This window comes from Argiope bruennichi, chromosome 1, assembly GCF_947563725.1.
Source record: "Argiope bruennichi chromosome 1, qqArgBrue1.1, whole genome shotgun sequence".
In the NCBI taxonomy this organism is placed as follows: domain Eukaryota; kingdom Metazoa; phylum Arthropoda; class Arachnida; order Araneae; family Araneidae; genus Argiope; species Argiope bruennichi.
Genome location: NC_079151.1, coordinates 105832997 through 105855883, shown reverse-complemented (window position 1 = coordinate 105855883; position 22887 = coordinate 105832997). Strand labels below are relative to the sequence as shown.

At 27.7% G+C, this 22887-nt stretch overlaps 1 protein-coding gene across 1 annotated transcript; it reads left to right on the top strand.

Moving 5' to 3' along the window:
• Window positions 1-6295: 6295 nt before the first annotated feature.
• Window positions 6296-7558, top strand: LOC129974176 (glutamate receptor ionotropic, kainate glr-3-like). The gene has a single exon (XM_056087539.1). The coding sequence runs from the start codon at window positions 6296-6298 to the stop codon at window positions 7556-7558; it is 1263 nt and encodes a 420-aa protein (XP_055943514.1).
• Window positions 7559-22887: the final 15329 nt, after the last annotated feature.

Genomic DNA, 22887 nt, shown 5'->3' with positions numbered 1-22887 from the left:
ACTTTTCATTCCTTTGACATAATTCTGCTATTTACTTTTTCATACTTTCCTTTTGCATCTTGGACGTCATCTTGGATTCTTCCTGCTTATATGATTTTCAATTTCGTAGAAGTGAATCTTGACGAATACATTCAAATCTTCGTTTAAGTTTTCCTTTTCAACTTGCATTATATTTTTCATTTCATTCTGCATCTTCTCCATATAATAGAGTTCCACTTATTATTATTTTTTTAAGTTAAGGAGGAAAGCAATTAGTTCGATGTTTTGAGCCATCTTCATGGATTGTATTGTAATAAAGTTCTAACTTATTTAATAACAAATAATGATGCTTTATTCTACATAAGAAAATGAATACGCAACAGCTAAACACAGTCGAAGAATACATGGAACTGCACTTGAAATAATCAAAAGTAATTAAGACACAAATAGGTTATAATAGTCATTATAATACAAAAAAACTTAGCGAGCTTGACTCAAAACTGACTGTTTCAGCTCTGTTTCTCGATTTTTTATGGATTCCGTGATAAGCCAAAGACTCTTCCAGAATTATCAGCGAAAATCTTGTCCTACTGCAGCTCTTATCAGAATTCTTGCAGTTTCTTGAATTTTCAGAAATTAATTTTTAGGTATTGATGAAAAATAAGTTTGAATTATAAACTTCTATAAATTTTTAAACTTTTACCCCGATTCCTGGATAACATTGAATATGAGCCATTATATATATATATATATATATATATATATATATATATACAAAAGTACTAAAATCAAATTAATTGGAAAATAAAAAAAAAAAATAAAAAAAAAAAATTAAACCAAAAAATATATAAAAAATAATCCGGCCTGAAGACTTTTTCAAGGGTTTCAAGGGTTAGGAATTTTTATTATTGCAAACCCTTTTGATCCTGTTAACATGTGAGAAAATTGATTTTTTAAACTTTTAGAGTTTAGATTGGAATGGTAGTTACATAGTTTTGTTATTTTAAAGTTGAATTCATCCGTTTTATCGTATATACCAAACTATTGTTTTATCATAAGCAATTTCGATTTTTAAATCCAGAAAGGTAGCCTCAAGTTGATTTTTATTTGTTTTTGTTAGAATTAAATCTTTTGGACAGCAATTAGTAACAATATTAGTATTGTCGAAGTTAATCAAAAGTAGGTCATCAATATATCTCCACCCGTTTATGAAATTATATTTAATTATTTTTTTCTCATAGTAATGTAGGAAAATATTAGCTAAAGCACTTGAGAAAGCTGTTCCTATTGGAATGCTCTTGACTTGTTTATAAAAATTAATACTATTAAAAACGTAATTTTCAGTAATATTAAAATTACATCCAATTATTTTTAGTAATGATATTTTCATTTAAATATTCGTCATATATAAAAGTGCAGACCTTTATTAATTTTTCATGAGGTAGATTAGTGTATAAATTTTCGAAATCAAAAGTATTAAGTTTATTAATGTTGTTATCTTTAAGAAAATCCAGTACTTCTTTGTTACTAGAAATAATAAAGTTGTCTTCATTTTTTATTTTGTCCAGGATAATTTTTAAGTATTTAAAGAAATGTTTACCCGTATAGTAACTATAACTGCCAGTGCTATAGGTCACGAATCTGAATTTTAATAGATTTTTATGAAATTTAACTATTGGGAATAAATAAGGATAGTTAAGAGAGCAAGTCTTATTTTTTTTTTTTTTTTTTTTTTTTTTTGCGAAAGCTAGCATTCTTTTATCTATTTCCTTTTTCCCGGTGTTCTTTAACATAAAAGTTGCATTAGAGTTATATTCATTAATTAAAAGTTCTTTATAATAATATTTACAAATTAAACATAGATTATTTGCTGATTTATCTATTACTGTAATAACAAATTTTACTTTTAAATGTTTTATTTCGTTTTTTAATGTTTTACTAAAATAAATCCCACGTTCTTTAGATCTGTCAAAATCAGTATTCAGTTTTATTTTAATTTCCTTTAAAATTCTCACTTTCCATTCCCCGAAACCTTCTGCAGGCCAATGGTATTTTCTAGATAATTTAGCAATAAAAACATCCAAATCATTACCAATAGAAATCAAAATTTTGTTATGGTTTATTTTTTCTCTTAATCTAAATTTTGTTCCTCTTCCCATCAAATCTCTTAAAGAGTTGGATTCAATAATTTTTAAATTACCTGTAATAATAGACCTTTATCAACATCTATAAAATCTTTATAGTTTTCTTTGTTACAGTAACAATCTGTTTTTTATCTAAATTTTTGCTATAGTAATTATAATTACAATTTTTTTTCTTTAAAGTTGAAGTGTAACTAAACGCTATTGATACAGTTGTTTTATCTGAAAGAGGAAAAGATATATTATTATTATGTATAATTTTGGGTAATTTTAGATATTCGAAGTAAATGTCCAAAAATTTAATCGCACAGAATTCTTTGTAAACATTATTTTTATTATTAAAAAGTAAATCGGTTTTTCCAATGTTAAGTTTACATTTAATAAGATCTAGAATAATACATTTTGTGTACGAATTTTTAAACTCTAATTCCTCGAATTTATTATTTAAAAACCATCTAATTTTATTATTTCTAAGACCAAAAATGTATTTCCTATATTTGTGAATGTTTTCACTATTGTGTTCCAGATTACAGTAATTTTGAAATTCCTCAAATATAATTTGAAAATTGCCACCTTTCCCTTTACCTCTTTTAAATCTTTTAGAAAAGATATCTTTATTTAGAAAATTTTTAAATATGTTAAATTTGTTATAAATGCAATTAGTGTTTAAATCTGCATAACCTTCCCCATTTAATTTACTATTGAGACCATAAGGAAATAAAGTTTTTAGGTTGCAAATATAAATTTTTTCCAGATCTAATCTGTTGTTTAATTCGTTAATATTGTCTTCTAGAATGTAGATATTAATATTGTTAAAGTAATGGTTTTGAAAATGCTCCCGTTCGAAGTCAGTCGTCCTAATTTTTATGAAGTTTTTTATATCGGATCCGTGATTGTTAATTCTTAAATTAAGCTCGGTGCTAGTTTGGCCAATATATTTTACATTACATTTTGAACAATTTTAATTGCATTTATAACAAATTTAACATATTTAAAAAATTTCTAAATTTTTCATTTAAACATATTAACACATTTCAATTTAACATATTTAAAAATTTTCTAAAATTTCCAAAAATCTAATTTTTTTACAAGTTAACAGGATTAAAAGGGTTTGCAATAATAAAAATTCCTATATTGAAGCATCAAACAACCTCATTAAAAATTTAATTAAAATTGAATTTCCTAGAAATTACTGTAATGTCAACTTTTTAATTAAACAAGGTATGTTTTGGGATTAATCCTTCGGCTTAAATAAAAATAGAACTTTTCTTGCATATTAGATAACTCAACAGATGGCACTGGGTGCCTACAATTTTTTTACCTAATTTACCGTTAGAGTTTGTACCGTTACTGTTTTTAAAAACGAGAATCACAATCGATAGCTTAAAATTTTCTTGACTGCAGATGGTATGTTTCTGCATTTTCATTTTTCCTTTAGTGCTATTTTTTGGTATTTTTTTGTTTTTATTGTTATTTTTGTTATTGTATTTTTACTTAGTAGTGGTTATTTTCTTCTAATTTGTTGTTTTATATTTTCCTTTCTGTTAAAATGGTATATCTCTTGGGCCTAATTTCAGGGGATTTTCGGATCACGGGGAATCATTATTAGACAAATGTCTGCATTTCCTTCACAGAAAAAATCCCTTTCCTCGAATCCCTGCCTGAGGGTTACCCTTGAAAAAGTCTTCAGGCCGGATTCTTTTTTATATTTTTTTGGTTTAATTTTTATTTGGTTTTTTTGATTTTCCTATTAACTTGATTTTAATACTTTTGTATCAGTTCATCTGTGTTTTAGAAGTAGCTGCAGTTACGCTCTCTAAATACTATGAAGTTCTTTTTTGGTTTTAGTTTGAATAGGTAATAAATTTTAGTTGCGATTTCGAACTTTTTTAGTTTCGTGTTCAAACTATTTCTTACTTTAGATTGGTTACTTATATATATATATATATATATATATATATATATATATATATATATATATATATATATATATATATATATATATATATATATATATATATATATATATATATATATATATATATATATATATATATATATAAGTAAAAATAAAAATCCAAAAAAAATGTATACACACTTTAAATAATTGTAAGTTTGGGATTTATTATAATTCGAATAATTTTCAACATGTAAAAGATTCTACAAATATCATTCTATTGTCTTGTTATCGCATGTTCTCAAACTGATGTCCATTCTGCCCCTGACACTGCTGACAACGTGAAGCGATGGAATAGCACACATGATGGAACAATCCCCTTGGGATATTCGTAGATTCATGTTCAATGGTTGCCCTCAATTGAACAACTGTTGCAGGTTTATGGACGTCCTGAACAGTTCCATCAGCTTCAAACTTATCTCTAATTCCAGTGATGGTAACTCGTGTAGGTGGTTCTTTGTTAAAATCCCTTTTAAAATGTCTTGCACTTCTACTGCATTTTCATACTTCCAGTAGCATTTTAGAATAAATTTCCTTCAAATTCAAGTCTGTCTGCCATCACTCGGTTCAATGGGTTCAGTCTATAAAGAAAGAAGAAATAACTTAGTTATCAGCTGCTAAAATGTGTATACATTTTTTGGGACACCCTGTATATATATATATATATATTGAGGAAAAAGTTTAGAAGTTAGAACTTATTATTCCTCAATACCAAAAAAAAAAAAAATTAAATTTTTGGAGAATTTGTGAAATATTTTGCTATTTATTTTCATCGATGATTGTGTTTTAAGAAAAGCAAATGTGAAAAGTAATAATTTTTAAATTAACATTAGAGTTCAAAGTATTTCAAAACAGTTTAAGGTATACAGAGTGAGGCGCTATCAATCTCCATTTACTCAATCTCTGCAATGGACGTTACGGATACATCAAAACTCATATTTTACTTTCTAATAGAGTTTTTAGATTCATTCATTTAATCATTCTTTGAACGTTGACATGTGTTTTGAAATACTGTAGCTAAACAATTAAAATACCGCAGAAGTTCTCTTCTTTCATTATCTTAGATAATTATTCAAATATATTTCGGAAGATGAAGTTCATTATTGTGTGTCTTCATCGACATGAATATGTAATAGAGAGTTGGCAAATGATAATTTAACAAAATTTCTCCCATGAAATCAATGTTTTGTGTTTTAAATGCAAAAGAAGCTAATGAAGTTATTTTTTTATCCTACTAATTCATGCAAAGTTTACATGAAGGAAAATCGATTTCGATTATTTTATGATGTTTTCGAACTTTTCGAGGAGAGTTATGTAAGCAAAGTAAATTAGACAATCCAAATTCTTCTTTACAACGTTTGATGTACATAAGGAATAGATAGTAAAGTTATATCTGTGCATTTTTTTGCAAAAATAAAGGGATCCGTTGTCATTATTGCAATTGCATTCTAACATCAATAAATATAGATTTCTTCCTCACGACGATCGCTTAGGATTGTATCCCTTATGCTATCATCATAATTCTTATTGCAGTGTTCCCTCGAAGTTCTACGACTTCTTTCCCAAATGTATTTCGAAAATATGAGCAAGATAAAAAAGTTAACTGTGGCAGTCACCAATTTTGCGACATTTTAACTTTATGTAAATCAGACTGCTAAAGGATAATAGAATTTTTATGTTGTTATAAGTTGATTATGGAAAATATATCAACTTATTTTAGAAGCTTGAAAGGGTAATATGAAATTTTATTTTGCAATGACTATGACTTCGGACTAAAAGATTGTAACGGAAAGTGGACTGGAGAAATAGGAAACAGAAAAAAGTTAATGAAGCTGTATTATATCCTCCAGAATCATATTAAGTTCATAATAAACTAATCGATTATTTCTGTTTCTATATCATATTTTAAAACTTTTTTTACAATACAGAGTGCAAAAAATATGTTTTAGCAAAGTAAATTTACTCTTTCAGATTAGTCATTAAAAACTCTTCTATTTAACTTTTGGGTTTAATCTGAAAATAAAATTATCTTTTGCTCCTTTTCAGGAAAATTCCAGATTTTTTTCTAACAATTGCGATTGCATTAAATATCAATAACTTTGGACAGCTTACTTCTAAAGAACATTTAGGATTGTGTTTTATTTTCTGTAATCATAACTGTCATTTTAGAGCTTTTCAAAATTTTCTAAACTACCTGCCTAAATCTGTTTAAGACAATATGAGCAAGATTCCCAAGTTAGTTGTAGCAATCAGCAATTTTGCTGCATTTCAACTTCATGTAAATCAGACTGCTAAAGGACAATTCACATTTGAAGGATACTATGGGAAGCATATAGAGCTTATTTTGGAAGCTTGGAGAGGGGAATATGAACTTTTTTTCTGCAAGGACGTAGACCTGGGAGTTAAAGATTCTTCAGGAAATTGGAGTGGTCAAATAGGAGCTGTAGCGAGAGGAGACGCTAATATAGCAATAAGTGTTATTCCCATTCTTGAAAGCACATTTAGCGATGTGGCGTTTTCAACTGCATATACATTGGAGGAAGTATCATTTGCTGCTCAAAAGTGGTCTGAAGACGACATTTTTCAATTTTTGATGCTGTTTGATAAAGCTGTTTGGGTATCACTATTTATTAGTCTCATAAGCCTATCAGTGCTTTTTTTTCTGATTCTAGAAGGGAAGAAAAATTATTCCTACGTACTTCTAAACGCATTCGCAAATGTCATTGGCAAATCTTCAGATCTCGAAAAAGATTTGTTCAGATGGAAATTATTACTCGGTTGCTGGCTTCTGTGTGCTTTCGTTGTGTCATGCAGTTATTCTGCTGTGTTGCTCTCATTTTTGACCTTACCGCCTCAAAGTAAAGTCTTAAAAGATTTTCGAGATTTGTCTGAAGCCGTCCAAAGAGGCAGCCATCGGGCATATTGTGCAAACAGAACTGTGAATATTCCCTTCATGATAAATTCAGAGGCAGATTACTTGCAAAAAATTGGAAATGCGATAGTCAAAAATGAATGGTACATTGACTACAACTCGCTGTTCAAAGGACATGATCCTAAATCAGCTTTCATCATGACCCGCTCAGCACTCAATTTCTTGTTTGGCACAGGGGATTTGAAGCAGTTATATCATAGATCAACTGATAATCTTTTCATTGTACCCATAGGTGTAGCATTGAAAAAAAACTTTTGTTGTGGATCTCGAATAAACAAGATAGTGAGCAGAATCGAAAGTGCAGGTTTACGGGAGAAGATATTAAAGGATGTTTCGTTTAGATATTGGTTGGATATCTTCAGCAAATTTACGAAAAACGAGGACCAAGGTATTCACGCACTTTCATTGAGAGATTTAAGAGGAAGTTTCGTAATATTGAGCGTAGGCTTAGGATTGTCCTTGATTGTATTTCTTGGAGAAGTTATTATTGAACGTGTCCAACGAAAGAAGAAAGAAATGAATCATTCGAGGACACCTGTTAATCATTAATTTGAAAATCATTATAAAACACCATGCATGAAATCCGATAGAATGTTTGCAGAAAACCGTTGTTGTTTAGTACACACTATTTAAAAACAAAGCACTGAAGTATTCATACCTTTTACATATATATGTGTATTAGGATTACCAGTAGTTTGGTTATCTTTATTGCTCCTCTTGAAGGAAATTTTTTCATAGTTTTAATGCTTTAAAATATAAATTTAGATATCGGATTTAAAAAAAAATCATTAATTATTAGCCTGACAAATATGTTTCAGAATATTGCAATTTTAATGCATTTTTGCAACTTTAGTAACATGTCGAAGGGAAGAATTTTTTTCAAATGGTATGTAAAATGGAAGCAAAAGGAAAACGATCGAAAGTGAGAGTCATTCTAATTTGAATATTTTCTCTTTCAATCGATTGTTGCCTTTCTCCTGCTTATCTTACAAACTGTATTTTATATTCAATTATATTTCATTAAATTACACTGAAATAGAAGAAATGATAGAATTTTACTTCTTTTTAATTCAAAATCTGGCAAATTGCACTCTCAATCTTGACACATAGATCGAGGCAATTTTCTTCGAAATTCATTTTACATAAATCTGAAGAACTGTTAAATGATGAAAATATCTTATCTGTGTTATGATTTTTACTTTTCTGTGTTCTAGTACATTTAATTGAATTATAGCAAGCGGGCATAAAAGATATGTTTTGTTTACAAATATTATTAAGCTATATAAAAATGTCAAAAATATTAAATTAAAAATCTTAATAAAAGTTTTAAACAGTCGTATGATTTGCTAATTCTTTTTATGTAAATAAAATTTCCAATGTATTCATGTAAATCAAATATATAATTTCAAGAATGTTTCATTAAAAACATTTTTAATGAAATTTAAGTGATTAAAAAGCCCACTATCTTGCAGTCAAAATATTAACGTTTTACTTTAGTCACTATAGTTACATTAGTCATTATTATGACATTCTCGATCTTTTTGCAACTTAACACTAAATATTGAATAGAAAATGAAATATTTCGTCATTATACTATAATTCTCTTTGCACATTTTGCTTAATAGAATAGATAAATCTGTGTGGAGATATTATATGTGCTAAATAAAGAAATTATGAAAATAAATTCGTTCAATTATTCTAGTTTTGCTTTTATTATATAGTGTGAATAGAAATTAAATGAATACAATTTGTAATTAATTAAATTAAGAAAAATTAACGTTAGACTTCAGGAAGTAGCAGACTAATTTATATTTGTAGTTTAGTAAGTAAGACGTAAGAATAGGGGTCTTTTCTTCGCCAAGTATTCTATCCAAGAAATACTAAGTATAATGCTCGTCATCTGCAACATGTCAAGATTACGACATTTAGTAATGAAAAAAGCGATTGCATCTTATCCCTAAGTCAAGCTGGGATCGGATACCTGGGAGAGTTCAAATCCAAATCTAAATGAGGTGTAGATTTCTCTAGTATATCATTTTTTCCCATTCCGATAACGATGGAGAATTACAAAAGTAAAAACAGGAGAAAAGCGGTTTCAAGAAATTACTTTTGCCATAAAAATGCATCCAAATTTTTTTCAATGACAAGGGAAAAGAAAAGCAATTCACATTCTTTTGGAAGGTATGCTCGCTCGAAAGAATGTGCATACTACATACAACTGCTTTATAGATTCGTTATTTTCAGAATATTGAATGTTATTGAGTTATATGCTATCTTATGGTTATTAGTACTTTGACATATGAATTATATCTAGCACAGTAATTCATTTTTTGTATAGTAAAATCATACGTATCCTTTAGAAATTTTCACGAATGAAGTAACCAATATTTTAACATTTTTAAATTTTAATATTTTAACATTTTTAACAAGAACAGCTACATAAAAATGCATGCGCATATTAAAGATTCATCAACGCTCATTAAAGATTATTATCGTTGTTTTATATTTCATGTGTGAATTTCTAAAAATAAAGACCTATTTCTAAAAAGAAAGAGAAAGGGCTTGAAGCATTCAAATAATTAGAAATTCAGTTTCAAACAATATTAAAAAAATTCTATAGGTTTACATACTTTAATTAAAATTAAACAAAAAAAAACATTACGCAAGACATGCATTTGCCCTGATAAGTACAAATATTTCTAAGAATATAAAAGAAAAACCGATACAAAAGTCAAATTTGAATAATAAAAATACCAAATGACCGAAAGTTATTCTATTAACCTTCAGTTGTATTAATAACACGCTTATGCTATATGCTTATGTCATGTAAACTGGGAAAACAAAACAAAAACAAATTACAATCCAAAACATATAGTTTTTTTACAAACTTTTAATTGTTTTAAAAACTCTAAAATAATTCAAGAAATTGGATTGACAAGAATGAAATATCTATTTGGAATTTCGATGCAATGTCGCAAGTTTAAATAATAATTTAAAAGTTTTCTGATACGTTTGGCAACTGCAAGATTAATTATATAAAAAGATTAAAACATCTGCATAATTGTTTTTACACACTACCATTTGTTTTCGGTAGAAAATCTAACACTACATAAAAGATTTCAATTTATGAAGCTTGCAACATATAATAAAAGTAATTCATTTGAAATTGAAGAAAATCAGAAAATTTTTCACAGAACAAAAATACAAGTCTAATTCCATCATGAATAATTATAGAAGAAAATAAATAAGAAAATTCCAGTCTCGTTAAAAATGTTCTTAAAGTTTTACTTAATAGAAAATCGAATTCATTATTACAATCAATAGAAATGAATGCGATTTTTATACATTCTTTAAAAAAAATTCCATCATTTTATTAAAAGTTAGCGTATTTTGTTTTGCTTAAACATTCAAATTCTGTGATGATGTCTCATATATTTATGCAGAAAAACACTTCTATAAAAGAAAATTATTTGTTTCATAAACGTTTAAGTTCAACATAAATATCTGAAGTTTAAAACTGGTGCTAGGCATCTTCTCCTCAAATTCGCCAACTAAAAGAATGTTGGATTCTATTTGAAATAGTTAATTTTATAGTTAAGTTGAATTATATTTAAAACAGATTGATTGATTACAATACAATAATAATTATATATTGCAAAAATTTGATATTTTGATTATCAAAAGGTACTTGAGAATAACTTTTTAAAATTAAATAATGAGATAACATTTTCGTTCTACTTTGGCTGTTTTCCCATAAAGTTAGCTTGAGGGTAGTATAAGATTTATGGTGAATATCTTTCATTAATTCATTCAACTATTTATTAATTAACACCAATAATTGTTAAAAAAACATTAAAATCTGATGGAAGAAGTATTTACTCTTTAATTTTTCTGCAGAATTAAATTATTAAGTGAGACTCTTCCAATACGGAATTAAAAATGTATTTTAAAATTCGCCAACCACTATAATGTTTTCTTTTATATACATCACGAATATATAAGAAGGAATTTATTTGTCAAGTTCAGCATTAATAAAGAATTGTTTGAAATGATTCTTACTCTATCTCACAATTCCTCTCTCTCTCTCTCTCTCTCACACACACACACACAGATATATATATATATATATATATATATATATATATATATATATATATATATATATATATATATATATATATATATATATATATATATATATATATATATATATATATATATATATATATATATATATATATATATATATATATATATATATATATATATATATATATATATATATATATATATATATATATATATATATATATATATATATATATATATATATATATATATATATATATATATATATATATATATCGAATATACATTTATCCAATTTTAAACCTTTGGTATTGGCTAAAACTTTGTGGGTTTCGAAGAACTTGCGAAATTTTCTTATCTATTTTCAGATAAATATGTTGTTTCCGTAAGAAAACCAAATATGGAGACAAAAAGTTTAAATTAAAATCAAGAATAAGGAAACAAAATGTTAAAAAACTTATTAAAAGATTGTAGAATGTGATATAGTCAGTGCGTATTTACTTAATATCTGCAGTGCAAGCACTTTGCAGCCTTAAATTTATTAAGTTACAAGCTATGTATTCCGTAGGTTTTTCTTTTATCTTTAGCATTTCCTATGCATAAAAATAAAATATTTTTATTTTTTATAAAGTTTCTAGATTACTTTATGCAATTGCTCTCTGAAAGCTCAAAAGTGTTTGAAATATTGTAAACTACGAAATTAACTATCACAAAAGTTCTTCTTTTTCATTTTCTATGATAATTATTCAAACAGTTTTGAAAGATATTAGTTCGTTAATGTCGATATTCTTTGGCAATTTGGCATTAACCAAAATGTAGCAAATCGTGCGACAAAAAAAAGTTCTCCAACGAAATCAAAAACATTTTAAAGCAATGTATCTGTTTTAAATACATAAAAAGTTAATGAAGCTGATTTCTGCAGTATCGTATTAAGTTCAGATTAAAGCAAATCGATTACTTCTATTATTTTATGATTTTTTAAAACTTTTTTTTCATAAAAGCACAAAAAAATAGGTTTCTGCAAAGTAAATTTACTCTTTCAGATTAGACATTAAAAACTCTTTTATTTAATTATTGGGTTTAATCTGAAAACAATGTAATCTTTTGCGCATTTTGATCAAAATTCCAGATTTTTTTCTTCTCGCTATTGCTACTGCATTAAATATCAATAACTTTTGATAGCTTACTTGTAAAGAACACTTAAGGTTGGGTTTTATTTTCCATAATCATAACTGCCATTGCAATGCGGTTCAAAATTTTCTACGCTGTCCATCTAAAATCTATTTATAACAATATGAGCAAGATTCCTGAGTTAATTTTTGCAATTTTCAATTATGCATCATTTTTAATTCATGTAAATCAGACTACTATAGGGCAATACAAATTTCAAAAATCTATGGAAAATATTTATTTATTTTGGAAGCAGGGAAAAGGAAGTATGAAATTTTATTCTGAAATGACTGACCTGGGAGGTAAAGATACTTCTAGAAATTGGACTGGAGAAATAGGAGCTGTGTGAAGAGGACAAGCTGATATAGGGATAAATTATATCTCCATTAGTGAGAACAAATTGGAAGCTATGGATTTTTAAACTGCATATACAATGGGGGTTTTAACATTTGCAGCTCAAAAGTGGTCTGAAGACGATATTTTTCAATTTTTGTTGCTGTTTGATAAAGCTGTTTGGGTATCACTATTTATTAGTCTCATAAGCCTATTAGTGCTCTTTTTTTCTGATTCTAGAAAGAAAGAAAACTATTCCTACGCACTTCTAAACGCATTCGCAAAAGTCATTGGCAAATCTTCAGATTTCGAAAAAGATTTGTTCAGATGGAAATTATTACTCGCTTGCTGACTTCTGTGCTGGTTGCTGGCATTTCTGAAATAGTTTCGCTAACTGTTCCTTTTATTGTAAACTCAAACACAGAATACTTGCAATGAATTGGGAAAGCCAGAACTAAAAATTAATGGTGCATCGACTTCGACTCACTGGTTAGAAAACATGATCCTAAAATGGTTTTGATCGTGACTCGCTCCATTTTCAGGTTTTTGTTTGGCACAGGGTATCTTCAGTCGTAATATCCTATATTGTTCGATGATCGTTTCGTTGTCCCCGTTGGTATACCAATGAAGAAAACATTTTGCTGCGGATCTCGAATAAACAAGATATTGACCAGAATTGCAAGTGCATACCTGCAGGAGAAGGTATTAAATGATGTATCTTTTAGATATTGGTCGGATATTTTCAGCAAATTCATGAAAAAGAAGGATCAAATTCTTTGTTCATTTTCAGTGATGGATTTAAAAGGCAGTTTTGCAATATTATTCTTTATATTATGCTTAGGCTTAGGTTTATTATTTTTTATTTTTCTTGGAGAGAGCAACCATGTCCGAACCAGGACTCAAACGTGGGACGCCCAAATCAGGCAAAGATGCGCTACCCCTAAGTCAGGACACCAGCAAATTTCGCTTTTAAAAACCTAAAGGATTCTTTAATGATTCAAAATGTTATCAGTGTGATAATTTTTCTTTATCTGCTTTGCAATATATTTAACTGAATTCTATTAAACGTTCTTAAACATATTTGAATGAAACAGAAAGTTTCTAATAGTGTTAAAAATGTATTAACTTATAATAAACTTAGTAAAGGATTTAGAAAATCTGATTATTTGCTAATTCTGTTTATGAATGTAGAATGTCCCCAATATCCTTACAAATCAGTTACATAATTTCAGAGCACTCAGAAAATGAAATGGTTGAAACTAAGTTCCATCATTCTATTTTAGCATCCATATTTCATTTAGAGAAGTGGTTTAAAATGGCTTTTACTAAATGTTCATCAGAAACTGAAAATTATTATAAAATCACGTTAATTTACTATTAACCTCTTTATCTGTATACAAATCTACTCTGAAACCATAGGAAGAGCCTTAGGTGCATTCTAAACAAGTCATGAATTTATTAATGAAGATTTTCTTCAAAAGGGAATATCTTAAGTAAATTAAAATGACTTGAAAAATATGATAATGTTTTATTCACCATTCTTTAATACTTTTATTCATATATTATTTCAAAAAAGAGAATAAGTATTTTGTATGTGTTTCAAGTGATGAAATTGATATCAATAGTTAATTAATCCACTAAATTGATTAAATCAGCGATTCTCAACCTGTGGGGTGCCCCCCCCCTAGGGTTGCGCGAGCACACTAGAAGAGGGGCGCGAGAATATCCAAGAGAAAATATTATTTTAAAAAATTGATTAACTGACTGAAAGGAAAGCACACATACAGATACAAAACAAAATACATTTCGGCATATTTAATAACTTATTAAAGTAAAACAATTTACTTAATCAAAACATACTAAATTAAAAACAAATTTAATAATTGTTAGTGAATTTCTTGGGCCTGTCTTGCAAAGCAAAGTTTTTCGAAGGAAGGCTTAGTATTAGAAATAGCCATGCTCAGTTCTGTTTCTATATTTCGTCTTCAAAGAAGACACAGCAGAAAATTCAGTTTCACAAAAGTTGGATGTTGAAAATGGTAATAAAATGTGAAATGCCCTTGTTTTTAGTGCAGAAAAATCATCCTTACTCCTGCCCAAAATACAAATAGCGATTTATTACTAAATTGTCTTTTAGTTTCGCCACTTATCGTAAAGTCTATGCATTTTTCTTCCTCATCGATTGAGAGTCCTTCAGGAGTCTTATGAAGTGGATCCCTAACCCACTCATAACTTGCTATCAGTTTGTCGTCAGAAAGAAAATACTTTTTAAAATTCTTTACCAGCATGTCTAAAAGATTTTCAGTGGTTACAAAACAACTTTTACATGTTCTTCTTCAGCCTTGTAAGTTTTAGTACAATCATCCACATTTGCAAACATTGTTAGGTTTTTTGCTTTAAATTTCTACTCCACAATTCCAATTTTCTACAAAAAGCATTAACTTTATCACTCGTATCTAACATATGTATGTGTATTTGCTCTTATAGTTGAAGATTCAAATTATTTAATTTCTCGAATATGTCGACCAAGTACCTCAATTTCATCACAAATAAATCATCGCGAAAATTCTCGGCCTCCGGTCTGTTTTCTTCTGCTAGGAAATTGGCGATTTCTTCTCTTTATTCAGAAACATGTTGCAAAAATTTCCCATGTGATGACCATCTTAACTCGCAGTAAAATAGTAATGCTGAATGTACTGAAGCCCATGTCTTTATAAAGTGCGGAAAATATTCTCGATTTCAGGGGTCTTATTTATATATAATTAACTACGGTTACAACCGCAGTTAACACAATATTCAGACCAGGACTCATTGCTTTCGAAGCCAAAGCTTCTCTGTGTCAGCAACTTCGAGAAAAGCTGACACTGTACATTTTCTGCTATATCGCCAATTAGACGAGAAACAGCATCATTTGAAAGAGGAATGGATTGCAATTGTTTTGAGAAATTATCTCCAAATATAGTTTATACAATCTCAATTGCTGCTGGCAAAATTAGCTCTTCATCAATGGTGTGAGGTTTTTTTACATCTGGCTATTTTATATGAACTTTGTAAGATGCAATTAAAGCTTTTTTATTCACAGACAAAGTTTCTTTAAAAATGATTTTTGCTTTGTATATGATATTAATTTTTATTCGAAGAATTCTCTGGGTTTGTTGACGTACTCACTATGAACCGTTTCCAAATGTCGTTTAAGTTTATTAGGTTTCAGGCTGTCTGCGGCCAAATTTTTGAGCAAATGATATATAGGGACCTTTCTTCTTCATTTACTTCAGCATTGGTAAACCCAAAATTTAAGTATTCTTGAGAATATTTTCTTGATTTTATTTTCGGAACCTACGCTCGTCTGTGTACTTGTTGATGCTTCACTATTGTCTAATGCTTGCTTACTTCAGATTAAAAATTTATCCATGTGTCTGCATAAATCTAATGCCGTGAATATTTAATATGGTGAATTGCAATTAACACAAAAACATATATAACATACACATTCACTATAGATTCCATAACGATAAAAGGATCGACTCAAATGAGACTGGCTGGAATTGAACCTTGCGTTATCGAACATTTTCCTTCTTCCTATAAGAAAACTTTTGCTCCACGCATGCTCGAGACGGCATCGGTCGTGTGGATTCCCTTCCACAAATATTGCTTATTTTTTTCACTTTTGTTTAGTCATGCTTCTGTTTTATTTCTTTTATTATTCGAAAAAATGTATTCCCAGTTTCTAAATTTAAGTCACACCGTCTAGATTAACTTTCATTAACGGATATTTTTACTTTCATATTCTTTTAACGTTATCTCCCTGTTTGGCTTTCACTTCAAATATAATATTTAAATTTTCCCCGCTTTCATTCGCTTCATCTGTTTAATGCCGGCTTGTCCCAAATGCAAGATGTGGTTTTTCGCCAACGTTGGCTCGCTTTTACTCTTATTTTGGCAGTAAGTTAAAAATAATTTAAAAATAGAATCCAAAATACTCAATATACATTATTGTTGGATACATTTTATTGTAAGCGGGGGGCGCGATGAAAATTATGATTGAAAACTGGGAAGCAAATACAGAAAGGTTGAGAAACGCTGGACTATATTATTATAATTTTATAGTCCCTGCTCTGTGGCAAAGAGAATTCCTTATTAGATATCTCTGGAAAAGTTGTAACAAACAATGATTCGTTAATCCGATATATATTTAAATTTACCTTAAATTAATCGTAATTGCTTATTTAAAATAATTCATGAAATATTTATTTATTTATCGAAGGGAGTTTGAATGTAAGACCGATAAAGCATTCGAAAATTAAGATAAATATAGCTCTATCGGTGCTGAAGTGCCGTAAACACCCTTTCAATGAAACTACAATGGACGCCCAAACGCTTTGTTATCGCTATAAAATCCCCTTCCCTTCTTTTTATTGAGATTGATTGAATAGTCGAGGTGTGTACTTTTTTAGTTAGAGATGTTCGCCCAGTCAGTTTGGAGAGTTCAGTTCTCTAAGACTACTCAAAATATGTCCAAACAAATATTAGCTAAATAAAAATCAACTAAGCAGTTTTTATTTGTACTTAAGAACACGGTCAATTACTGTGATTCTTGAGGCAAATAGGTACTTTTTCTAATCCTTGAAAAAAAAAACATTTTCTTCAAGGTATTCTGAGATATCTGAAATTTATCGGTTTTAGGAATGAATGGTTAGATATTTGATTTCTAATTATCCTAGCAACTCAATATTAATTACAGTTTATATTTTATTATTCTCACTCGTTTATTTTAATTCTTCTTCACAAAACACAATTCTCTTTTTTTTTATCGCCTTGAAATTTTACTTACTTAACAACATTAATGCATGAAAGTAGCCACATTTGGTGTTGGTGCAATTCTTTCGGAAACGAAATAGAATAAATGTATATTACTTAATGATTCATCTTAAAGTTATGCGGCTTTTGAAATTGAAAAAAAATCGATTATAATTCAGAAATAAAATGAAATCCCAGGTTTTGTTCTGAACCTCAAATAGTATGCAAGTGAATTATCGTATTATAAATCTATTTGTTCACATTCTAGACATCGATTTATTTAAATATACATATAAAATGTACATTTTGGACAAATTATTTTTGTTACCAAGAGTTTGGAACAAAAGAAGTCCAATGCAGTGCAAAAAATTCTCTCCAATTTAAAATAAAGTTTATAAAGCCCGACTACTTTTTTTTGGTTGATTTATTAAGCTTTGCATAAATGTTATTGAACAAAATAAAAATATTGCTTCAACTGTAATTATTTTAGTAACGGGCATAGGATCGTAAATATATATCTTAAAATTACAAACCTATGCTGGCGTCCTGGCATAGGGGTAGCGCGTCTTTCCCGTGATCTGGGCGTCCCGGGTTCGAGTCCCGCTTTGGGCATGGTTGTTGTTCTATCTGTGAGATGTATGAATGTGCCCTCCTGTAAAAAGGGGTTGTGCAAGCGAATGAGTGATGCGTGAGTAGCAAAGTCGTACTCTTGGCCCTAGTTGGCGCTGCTATAAAAAGTAAGAGACGTTCCCCTCAGGCTTAAATCGCTGTCTTCGTAACAGCGGGCTTGTCAGTGGCAAGTGCCATAAGAAACAAACAAACAAACAAACCTATTTCGTTGTCAGTTAAATGCTCGTTATAGTGACTCTAGTTTGAATAACTATAAAATAATGAAATTTTATCTCATGAAAATTCAATTTTAATTTTATAAGATTGCGTCTTGAATTTTGTGGATCGCTGCACTTTCCAATAAATTTCTTTAAAAAAACTATAGTTACTATAGTTAAAACTATAGTCCATTTTATATTAGTGTATTTTATATATTGTAGATAACAAAGGTTTAAAAATACCACGGCCACTTTGGAATTTTCCGAAATATTTTAGTGAGTATTGGTACGTTTTTTTCTTAAAATTCCTTATATATTTGTATAAAAAATTATATTTAAAATATGGATGACAATAACAGTAATATAAATAATGGAAGAAATGTATGTTTTTAGGCTAAATACATTGCGATGTATAATTATAGTGATATTGAAAAATACTTACATATCGTAAAATATCCTAAAAGTTTCAAGAAATATGCTTTAATTCGAGGTCATGATTCTCATTTAGTAGAATTTGCTCATAATAAAAATCTGAAATGAAATTAGTTCACAAAAAAAATCCTAAATTTTATTTCTTCTGCATTTTTTATAATGCACTGAAAGAGATCATTTTCTTTAAGAAAAAAATAAGGACTTTTGATGAATTCAATAACCAATTATCCCAAAAATGTGACATTTCCGTGTTTCCAAAAAAATGAATATTTGAATGAAAGGAAAAATGAGTCAAATTATTTTAGTAAAATATTCATTTTAACTTCAGTAACGAAAAATATTGAGAGCTAAATTTAATTAATATTTAGAAAAAAAATCGTCACACATATTAAAAGAATTCGGTATTTCGAGTACATTTCAAGAAATGTTACTTTTACTGTCTAATGAATTCATGTTACTTATGTTTTAACTAAAATATTACCTAATTCTTTTATCCAAGGAAAGATAGTTAATTTAATAAAGGAAATTAAGTTGGAAAAGATATTCTTTCAGTAATGCAATAGTTTAACGATAAAAATACACACAAAAAAAATAATAAAAATTTATTAAATCAAAATTTTGGAATTTAACTGTTATATATGAGCTTGCTTACAGAAAAGTTTGGTTTTATTTCAAATATTAGTATAAGAAATTGAAACCAAACGTTATTTTGAATATAATTTTAAAATGAAAAAATTATTAAAAATTCTTGAAAAAAACTCGTTTAAAAGCTATTTTTTTTAAAAAAAATTGTGTTGATTCTTTTATTCTTTCAAAATATGTACATTAAAAGTGTATGCAGTAAAACTATCCTTAAATATTTTCTCCGCTGTAAAAATGTATAAAAAATTTGTTAATAATATGAAACAAAGGAAACCAATAGGTTTCAGAATATAAATTTATTATAAAACATATTCTTTCGAAAAATTGAGAAAGAAATCTATCGCACTTTTTAGTTAATATGGTAGGTGTTAAAAGTAAGTACGTTATATAATAAATACAAAAAATATATATATAATTTAAAAGAATTGGGTTAGAAATTATAAATTTATTTGAATTTAATCTATAATAACATGGACGTTTTTCTTTTATATTTTTTTCATTTCAAGATCAGAATAATCATATAAATTAAAAAAATTGTCTTTAAATTGACAGAATATCTTCATTTGTTTCCAAAACAAAAATTTATATCTACAAAGGAAATCCTTTTTTTTTATCTCGTTAAGTGTATCTAGAAGAAAACAATTTGTGGGAAAATATTGAAAATCTCATTTTTTGTGTATTGTTACTACATACGAGTAAACAAAAACTTGAAATTTAAAAGACTTTTCTATCAATTAATAATTTAACAAAATTAAATGGAATAAGGGAGTAGTCAAATTAAAAATGTTTTTAATCCAGATGAGGTCAACTGAAAAGCTTATTTCTCCAACTGGCTACATTAGTAGATCTCATTTATAAATTAGACATTTTAAAACATTTTATACTAATTTATTGATTAATTCTTCAGTATTCTAAATCACGCGCAGCTTGAAAGTTAGATTTATTCCCTTAAGACGAATAGATAAACGTTGCTGCACTGTTTTTCTCAGTTACCAATAAGAAAAACAAATCCTCTCACAGCTACCTAGAGTCTTCCAATAAGTAAACTCTTCTGTTGGTTCTTTTGGTCATTTTTCTTGTAGCTTACAGATAGCGCATTTATTTTTGGATTACAAATTTAATTCAAGTCGGAAACAAATCTATTTTTATTTCCTTATTGAAGATATATTATGAATTATTTATTATTTGGAAATAAGATATTAAACTATGAGTATAATTCTTGAAACTAAATAATTTATTATTTTATTCGGTTTACTCTTTGCCAAAGATAAAAATGTATAAATTAATTTTTTTTATAATAATAACGCGTGGTTTGAAATTGCTGTTAAAAAAGCTTTTTTTAATAACAGCCTACAACAGAATCTTGATAATATAAATATAATAAATAGTACTTAAAATGCAATTAAATGTTTACTTGTTATTCTGTTTTTCTTTTAATTAGAATTCTGCTTAGGATGATTATTATAATATCAGCGCAGATAGATATTTGCATATACCAAAGATTAGCAAATGAAAATTATTTACCCGTCCCGTGACTTATAAGCGAATAATTGATTCTTACTTATTTTATAAATCATATTATATAGTAAAAATTGCTTCATTTGCTGTTCAAAATTCTAATCTTTTAGAGAAAATGTAAAAGAAATGGGAAAAAAAAAATCGCGCTTTTTTTAAATGTAAGGAATATTTTGGAAACATATTCGAAACACTATTCGACGAATTTATTCCAGAATAATTTGAAATCAATACGAAATCCATTCAAAATGATGCAATAATTCTATTGTGCAGCATCATTTTAGGAGAATCCATTCGGAATGAAATCAGGATGGAGTAAGGGATATTTTTTTCTGAGGAATATTTAATAACAGAACTGAAGATGTATAAAATAGGAAGAGAATGAATAAATGAAAAAGTTTAAGAAGTTGTATTCAAAATGTTCTTAAAGCATTTCAGAAAACTAGATTTTTAAAAGTTCCAATTAATTTCATTTTAAATTATATTTGGCAAAATTGCTGAAAGAATTTATTTCCATATTTAAAGGGAAAATATTTCTGCCAACTTTTGATTAGAAGATAAAATTAAATTGTTTTTTTTTCCTCAGTTTCAAAAATAAATATTATAAGGAGAAACTCAGTATTTACATTTATTCCTTTTCATAAAAATGAGTCACTATTTGTTACACTAACATGATGTTATTGCCAAATTACTAGATTAATCATTAATTCGCAATCTTTCTTTAATTTATTATAAGGATTAAAAATGGAGCTCTGATTATGTGCATTATATATTTTAAATTACTATTTCTTCCTAGAAAATGTATGCGTTACTTATAATTATTTTTGAAATTATTTATTATTTTTTCGAGTAACTTAATTTATAGCAATAATTGCATTCTCTATTTTACATAAATTAACGATTGATGGCTATATTAACAATTAACGATGTTGGATATATATATATATATATATATATATATATATATATATATATATATATATATATATATATATATATATATATAAATATTGAATTTTATTTATATCATTAATTATTGCATTTTATTTGTACGGAAGAAAACGTTTAATAATCGTTATTTTTTCGTATTATTTAGGAATATATTTAACACTTAGCTATCTGCTTATCTCTGACTTAACTTATACTGCTTTAGGACATTCTTTCAATCACCAAACAATATTTTGGAGCTTGAAAGTTAATCAATATATATTAACAACAATACATACAATAAACGTTAATGACATGTATTAACAATAATTGTTAATACATGTCAAATTTAATAGAAAAATCAATATAAAAGTCTGTCCTATCAAAAAATTTAAATATTTCATGCTAACCCTGAATGTTGCCAAAGAATTAAATCGCAAATTCCACATTATTTATTTCGCATTTATAAATATACCCCTATGCAAAATGAACTGGAAATATTTTGTATAACAATTTGAAGTCCTCGTATCGCTAGATTAAACATTATTCATTACTTGGTCTCAAAAAAGTAAATTAATACCTTGTTAGCGGCTCATACATATTACGTCATACTACTTTATCTGTATATTTTCCAGAGACATTTCCAAGATAAGAAAGAAAAAGCAAAACATTTGCTTCTGTCTTACTCAACTGTTTCAGTGCTGAAACCGAAATATCAAAATAGGAAGTATGTGCAGAGCAGTATAGGAATATTATATATTCATTAATAAAAAAAAAATGTGTTATCATCTAAAACTAGACGGTGATGAGAATTTCACTCTTTTCAGCCATTTATTTTTCTATCTTCTATCATTAAATGTTTCATTGTGCTCTTAGAATCCCATTAGGCATTCTCAAAAACAATCTAGTTTGCAATTCAAAGCACGAATAAGTTCAGCACATCTTGACTCGCGCTTCTAGTACTACATTCATCGGGAGTTACTTTGCGAAGAATTGTTTGAATTTTAAGCATGCCTGGACATCAAGGAATAATTGTTCCGCTTCTTTAAATCTGCTGGAAGTATTTTATTCCTCTTCGAAGCAAAAGAAAATCGCAACGAAGCTTACAAAAGAAATTTCATTTTGATGCATGATTGAACAAATGAA